Source organism: Bos grunniens, chromosome 18, assembly GCF_055505025.1.
Source record: "Bos grunniens cultivar Pamir isolate PY7600 chromosome 18, Bosgru_T2T1.0, whole genome shotgun sequence".
In the NCBI taxonomy this organism is placed as follows: Eukaryota; Metazoa; Chordata; class Mammalia; order Artiodactyla; family Bovidae; genus Bos; species Bos grunniens.
Genome location: NC_141182.1, coordinates 6659776 through 6667445, shown reverse-complemented (window position 1 = coordinate 6667445; position 7670 = coordinate 6659776). Strand labels below are relative to the sequence as shown.

Here is a 7670-nt window from a genome sequence, read left to right as displayed (position 1 = left end):
TTCCTAAGTATACTGAAATTCATATTTTACATTAAAATATAAACTTCAGGCATTTGTGGCTAATAACTTTAAAAAGACTTAGAAAAGTATTGCTATAGACAATGCTAATGACATAATATGTTTCTGTAATTTAAGCAGTAAATTTTCCCTCTGAATACATAAACTGTAATCCCTTAACTTCATTACTAGGGGAAATACTGTTTGAAAGAGGAAAGCAAAGAGATTCTGTGAGGCTGCATAAATATTGACATAATCTTCACTCTTTCTTCCCCAAACTGGTTATGGACATATCTCATTCCATCCCAACAAAGTACTCCCATAAAACCCAAGCTACTCTTATAAACATCTTCTCTGCAGTAATGATGAAAAGGAAAAGTGCTTTTCTGGAAAATACCAACAGTGCTGGCCTTTTAGGGTAACGACTTGCCTACAAGCCTTTTGGCGAGTCTCTCCTTAGGGATTCCCGGGTTTGCTGAAACCCAAGGCTGCCAGCATGAGGGAAATGAACACAAGTCTAATCTGGTGTATGAAGCCAATGAGTGACACCTAAGGTCTCATTATAAATAGTAAAGTATGCAGTCGGGTGGGTGAGAGCATTCTGAAGTGCAATGTTCAAGAAGCTGGCTTAATATATGACTAAGTGTCAGAAGTCAGGTTTTCTGAGAATTACTTTTCAGATAAACAACTTTATAGCACAGCACTTAATCTTACTTACTAGAGACATCTCATTTATCACTGAATTACAAGTAACTTTAATTCTATTGATATTGCCATAAAGCCTGTTGAAAATGCATCCTGGCACTTTTTAAAAAGGGTTTGGGGCCCTGTTTGTTACACGGGATCCTCTTGCATAAGTCTCCCGGGTCCCCTGGCCTCTTTCTCCACAGTCAAAGGGGACGGTGGGGAAAAAAAAATGTTTCCCGCACCTGCCAGCACTGCCTTCAGCCCCTTTCCTGACAAAGTCGGGTTCTCCCACTTGCAGCCAAACTAACTTTCCGCCCCTCTTTCCTCCTCCCACCTAGGGAAACCAGCTTCTTTTCATTTCATCAACAAAACTGGACACGGATCAATTTCAACTGACCTTTGCCGAAAGGTGGCGCTGTTGAGGTAAGAACCAACTCGGTCCAACAATAGTTTTCACTCTCCGACCGTTTCCAGGCTTTTCAGATTTTTTTTATGCACCCTCCTAGCGTCTCCCCCTCCCATAAAATAAGATAAATATGATTAACACCAAGTGCATTTCATTAATTGGAGGAATCAACAGTCCAACATCCAGGCAGGTAGGCTGGTCTTCCAAACGCTGGGTCGGCTCCGCGCCCTCTCGCTTTCCCTCAAATAAATCTCGGCTTCTCCATCTGGCCTATCGCTTTAAAATCTTAGAAACAGAGTTACTGGTTCCTTCTTTCTTTCTTTTTTTTTTTTTTCCTTCCTTTTTCTTTTCTTTTCTTTCTTTCTTTCTTTCTTTTTTTTTTTTTGCAAAGCTTTAGAAGAATCGATGGAGAAAACCGAACAGTTATTAGCATCTGCAACTCCCCACCCCCCCCCCCCAAGGGGAGAAGCAGCCCCTACTCCCGTCCTCCCTACCCCCAACTCTGGGTTTCCGGACCCGTCCTAGAAACCGCGGTTTAAAACTTAACCCTTCGAGGGGAGCTGGTGCGGGCTGGGGTATTGGTTCTTTTTTCGCCTCCGTTCCTCCCCACGATCAAGTCTGAAATAATTAAGTGAAATGTAAAAGTGCAAAGGGCGAGCAGGACCCTGATAAACAGGAGTCAGATTTCATAAGGGGGTGGATGAGTATGTGCGTGTGTGTGTGTATGAGAGAGAGAAGTGAGTCTCAAAGGCCAGACTCGGGCCAGAGTCAGAGGCCCGAGGGTGAGGAGCCGGGCTGACCTGACACCGAGCTTTCCCGTAGTTAATTCGCGTTCGCACCCCCCCAGCCAAGGACGGGAGACGCCAGCGGGCAGCCAGCCCCCGCGCGGAATGGCCCCTGAGCAACTCATTTCAAGTCCTTTAAAAGAGGCTGATAAAACGGGCTCTCTCTCTCCGCGGACTTGGAGCCGCCCTGGCAGGCGCGCGGCCGGGCGAGGTCAAGCGCGCAGTGGGGACCCCTACGCCCCTACGCGCGCGAGTGCGCGCGGGCACCGGGGAGAGGGACAAAGAGTTGGGGCCAAGTTTGCGCTCCGGGCACTGGCAGGCTCCGGGGAAGGAAGGTTCCCCCCGGGCGGAAACCTGGGTGCCCTAAGGTAGAGCAAAGAGAAAAAGCTACCCGGCGAATTCATGATCCTTGCGGGAGTGACGAGGCGGGGTTGGCGGTGGGGGGTGGGGTGGGGCGGGGGGGGCGGTCAGGAAGGAGTTGGGGGGGAGCAGGCCAACCGTGGCCTGGCCGAGCGAGTGGCAGGCGAGCTGGGGCTCCGGAAGGCAGGCCTCTCTAGCTCCGAAGTAAAGCAAACCGTCCTCGCTGTCCACCTGGATTCCCGCAGCCCCTCCGGAAAACTCTGTCCCCTCTTGCACCAAACTTTGCTCCGGTCCTTGCAACCTCGCTCGGAGGCTGCGGCGTGGGAAGGGTTAAGACTGCCCGTCCCAGCTGACAGTCAGCTGATTGGGCCCTGATTGACAGCTCGGAAAAGTTTCCTTGTTTCTCGACTCCTATGCTAATCGCGGGCGCTCCCGCCGCCTCCCATTGGTCCGGAGTACCAGTCAATTTCCCATTTGGGCCTGACGTCACGAGTGCTATAAAACTCAGCAATAGCTTTAAACTCTTCTTGCTGGATCAGAGGCTTTAAAATCTTTTTTTTTCATCTTCGAGCTGTATAGCTCCGGCTGCTCGTCTGCTCGGTCTCCCCCCTTTTGCTCTGCGCCTCGCTTTTTCCCCAGGACTTCGCTATTTCGCTTTAAAAGAAAAAAAAAAAAGCAAGAAAGAACTCAACTCCCCCCCCCCCCCACCTCCTTTCCTCCAGCCCGGCTGCACCTCTGTCTTGCACTTTGCACGGAGGGAGGAAGAGCGCGAGGTTGAGGGAGAGGAGAGAAAAAAAAAAAAAAAATTTTTTTTTTTTTTTTTTTAAATAAAAAAGAGCCAGGCAGAAGAGGAGGCGAGAAGCATGAAGTGTTAACTCCCCGGTGCCAAGGCCTGCGCCGCCCGGACAGCCGCCCGCCGCGCCTGCAGCCCCGAACGGCCGCCGCGCGCGCCCCGCCTGCAGCCGGGGCCAGCAAGCCGAGCCGAGCCCTCCTTATGCAAAGCGCGCAGCGGAGCGGCGAGCGGGGGACGCCGCGCACCCAGCCGGGTTCCTCCGGCTTCGCCGCCGCCGCCGCCACCGCAGCCCGTGGAGGACCTTCCCGAGCCTGAAGCCGCCGACTCGGCGCGCTAGGAGGCGAGCAGGCGAGGAGGGGCCGGGGCGAGCGAGCGAGCACATTGGCGTGAGCCGGGGCGGGGGGGAGGGAGGGCGGGCGCGGGGGGCGCGGGCAGGGCGGCGGGGGTGTGTGTGTGTGTGTGTGTGCGCGCTCGGAGGTTTCGGGCCAGCCACCGCCGCGCGAGCTAGAAGCGCCCCAGCCCGGCAAGCTGGCTCACCCGCTGGCCACCCAGCACAGCCCGCTGGCCCCTCTCCTGCAGCCCATCTGGCGGAGCGGCGGCGGCGGCGGCGGCGGCAGGAGAATGGCATCGGAACTGGCAATGAGCAACTCCGACCTGCCCACCAGTCCCCTGGCCATGGAATATGTTAATGACTTCGATCTGATGAAGTTTGAAGTGAAAAAGGAGCCGGTGGAGACCGACCGCATCATCAGCCAGTGCGGCCGTCTCATCGCCGGGGGCTCGCTGTCCTCCACCCCCATGAGCACGCCGTGCAGCTCGGTGCCCCCTTCGCCCAGCTTCTCGGCGCCCAGCCCGGGCTCAGGCAGCGAGCAGAAGGCGCACCTGGAAGACTACTACTGGATGACCGGCTACCCGCAGCAGCTGAACCCCGAGGCGCTGGGCTTCAGCCCCGAGGACGCGGTCGAGGCGCTCATCAGCAACAGCCACCAGCTCCAGGGCGGCTTCGATGGCTACGCGCGCGGGGCGCAGCAGCTGGCCTCGGCGGCCGGGGCCGGCGCCGGCGCCTCCCTGGGCGGCAGCGGCGAGGAGATGGGCCCCGCCGCCGCCGTGGTGTCCGCCGTGATCGCCGCGGCCGCCGCGCAGAGCGGCGCGGCTCCGCATTACCACCACCACCACCACCACCACCACGCCGCCAGCCACCACCACCACCCGACGGCCGGCGCACCGGGCGCCGCGGGCAGCGCGTCCGCCTCGGCCGGGGGCGCGGGCGGCTCGGGCGGCGGCTCGGGCGGCCCGGCCAGCGCCGGGGGCGGCGGCGGCGGAGGAGGAGGCGGCGGCGGGGGCGCAGCGGGGGCGGGGGGCGCCCTGCACCCTCATCACGCCGCGGCCGGCGGCCTGCACTTCGACGACCGCTTCTCCGACGAGCAGCTGGTGACCATGTCGGTGCGCGAGCTGAACCGGCAGCTGCGCGGGGTCAGCAAGGAGGAGGTGATTCGGCTGAAGCAGAAAAGGCGGACCCTGAAAAACCGCGGCTATGCCCAGTCCTGCCGCTTCAAGAGGGTGCAGCAGAGGCACGTCCTGGAGTCCGAGAAGAACCAGCTGCTGCAGCAGGTCGACCACCTCAAGCAGGAGATCTCCAGGCTGGTGCGCGAGAGGGACGCGTACAAGGAGAAGTACGAGAAGCTAGTGAGCAGCGGCTTCCGAGAAAACGGCTCGAGCAGCGACAACCCGTCCTCTCCCGAGTTTTTCATGTGAGTCTGACACGCGACCCCAGCTCGCCACCTTGATAAGCGCTCCGTGGGGGTCCGACTCGGGTGTGGGCTTGCAGTTCCAAGAGCCTTGCTCGCCACCACCTCGCCCCCTCCCCTCCCGAGCTTGCCCCCGACCCCCACCCAGTTGTCCCTGCGCACACACACACACACACACACACACACATTGCTCCGAGATGATGGTGGTGGTGGCGGCTGTTTTTGAGTCGGGGAGGGGCTGGTGGTCTGGCTCATGGATTGCCAATCTGAAATTCTCCATAACTTGCTGGCTTTTTTTTTTTTTTTTTAACATCCCCCCACCCCTACCCCTTTTACTTATGTTCAAAGATCTCAACAGAGTTCCTCATGCTCACCTTTGAAGCCTGCATCATTCACATATTTTTTTTCTTCTTCAGTTCATGAGCTGGTGTTCATTTTCTGTGTGTGTGTTTTATTTTGTTTGGATTTTTTTTTTAAAGAACTTTGAGTTTTTGGAGCTTGCTGTGTTGCCCCTAACTCACCCCCCCCATTCTCCACCTTCACCCCCTTGCCACCCATCTCCTTTGAGATAAAAGAGAAAAAAAGGCTAAGTTTTTTTCTCCTCCTGAGTTCTTCATATGAGATTGAGCTTGCAAAGGAAAAAAAAAATGTGAAATGTTATAGACTTGCAGCGTGCTGAGTTCCATCGGGGTTTTTTGAGCATTCTTATGCTAAAATAGAGGGAAAAAAATCCTCATGAACCTGCCACAATCAAGCCTGCATCAACCTTCTGGGTGTGACTCGTGAGTTTTGGTCCTTATGATGCCAAATCTGAGAGTTTAGTCTGCCATTAAAAAAAAAAAAAACAACTCATTCTCATCTCATGCATTATTATGCTTGCTACTTTGTCTTAGCAACAATGAACTATAACTGTTTCAAAGACTTTATGGAAAAGAGACATTATATTAATAAAAAAAAAAGCCTGCATGCTGGACATGTATGGTATAATTATTTTTTCTTTTTTTTTTCTTTTGGCTTGGAAATGGACATTCGAAGACTTATGGCATTGGCATTCATACTTTTGTTTTATTGCCTCATGACTTTTTTGAGTTCAGAACAAAAAAAAAGTGCAACCCTAGAGCCTTCTTCCCATGAAAGTTTGCATGTGCTCCAAAACTGCTTTGAGTTACTCAGAACTTCAGCCTCCCATTGTAAATGCACTGAAGGGGCTCCTTGTCAAAGATGCCGGAATGGGTTAAAAATTTTAACAAGGCCAACAGTAAAGAACTCTTAATGTATTCCTTTTAAATGAGAATGACCACCCCATTGGGTGGACTAAAATTGTGCTGTTGCCGAAAGCAGTCTAAAATTTATTTTTAAGAGAAAGAAATCTGCCCCATTATTTTTGTTTTGTTTTTATTTTTTTGGCTTTTGGTCATTGTCAAATGTGGAATGCTATGGGTTTCTAGTATATAATTTAATTCTAGTTTTTATAATCTGTTAGCCCAGTTAAAATGTATGCTACAGATAAAGGAATGTTATAGATAAATTTGAAAGAGTTAGGTCTGTTTAGCTGTAGATTTTTTAAAAGATTGATGCACTAAATTGTTTACTGTTGTGATGTTAAGGGGGGTAGAGTTTGCAAGGGGACTGTTTAAAAAAAAAAGTAGCTTATACAGCATGTGCTTGCAACTTAAATATAAGTTGGGTATGTGTAGTCTTTGCTATACCACTGACTGTATTGAAAACCAAAGTATTAAAAGGGGAAGCACCCCTGTTTATATCTGTAGGGGTATTTTACATTCAAAATGTATGTTTTTTTTTTTTTTCAAATTAAAGTATTTGGGACTGAATTGCACTAGATATAACCTGCAAGCATATAATACAAAAAAAATTTGCAAAACTGTTTAGAACGCTAATAAAATTTATGCAGTTATAAAAATGGCATTACTGCACAGTTTTAAGATGATGCAGATTTTTTTACAGTTGTATTGTGGTGCAGAACTGGATTTTCTGTAACTTAAAAAAAAAATCCACAGTTTTAAAGGCAATAATCAGTAAATGTTATTTTCAGGGACTGACATCCTGTCTTTAAAAACAAATGAAAAGTAAATCTTACCACAATAAATATAAAAAAATCTTGTCAGTTACTTTTCTTTTACATATTTTGCTGTGCAAAATTGTTTTATATCTTGAGTTACTAACTAACCACGCGTGATGTTCTTATGTGCTTTTCTTTCATTTTCAATTCTGGTTATATCAAGAGAAAGAATAATTACAATAATAAACTGCATTTTTTTTTTGATTCTGTACTCAGTTTCTTAGTGTGCAGTTTAACTGGATCCAACACTGCATTAGAAGTTTGAAAGGCATCCTTTGCTCTAAAGGAAGGAGTAATGAAGACGTAGCAAGGCAATAATTCAGAGTTCAACACAGGCTGTTTTGTTAGTGCAGTCCTTCTAATAATTAGTAATACGTAAGGTAAATGCGATCTCTGAAAATCCCCCTCCCTGTCAAAGTTTTCAGTTTTTAAATAAGTTGAGACACCATTGCCCTGCTGGAAACAAACAAAAATGCCAACTGGAGAGCAGGGCCTTTTCAGCCTCACCCTGAGCGTCTAATCCCCCAGCAGCATGCCCATCTGGAGAGAAATGAGCCCAGAAAGAGGGCACTGGCAGAGGTGGCTTGGGCACATATGCATTCGGTGGTCAAGATAAACAGTTCTTGCCTTTTGGCTGAAACTGATTATTTTTCTTCTTCCCTCACACGCCATGATTTTCTTGTTAGCAAGGCCTGACAAGATTTCACATCAACACTTTGAACACATCAAAGTTGTTGGTTTGTGTTTTTAACTTTGAAGGTCATTTGTCTTAAATAGGAAAAAGAAAAATCCTCCTCTCACTTACAGAAGTCCA

The 7670-nt window shown here is 50.1% G+C and overlaps 1 protein-coding gene across 4 annotated transcripts in view; it reads left to right on the top strand.

Moving 5' to 3' along the window:
• The first annotated feature begins 1089 nt into the window (after positions 1 to 1089).
• Positions 1090 to 7670, top strand: part of MAF (MAF bZIP transcription factor) — a 364402-nt gene continuing 357821 nt past the window's right edge. Inside the window, exons 1-2 of one of the 4 annotated variants that reach the window (XM_086350034.1) lie at positions 1090 to 1107; positions 3072 to 4779. In XM_086350034.1, coding sequence (XP_086206160.1) covers positions 3650 to 4779 — 1130 coding nt within the window. In that variant the 5' untranslated portion in view covers positions 1090 to 1107; positions 3072 to 3649. Of the gene's footprint in view, positions 1108 to 1146; positions 1281 to 1305; positions 7068 to 7670 lie in introns of those variants that run through there. The other 3 variants (XM_086350035.1, XM_086350036.1, XM_086350037.1) reach the window with 3 other exon arrangements.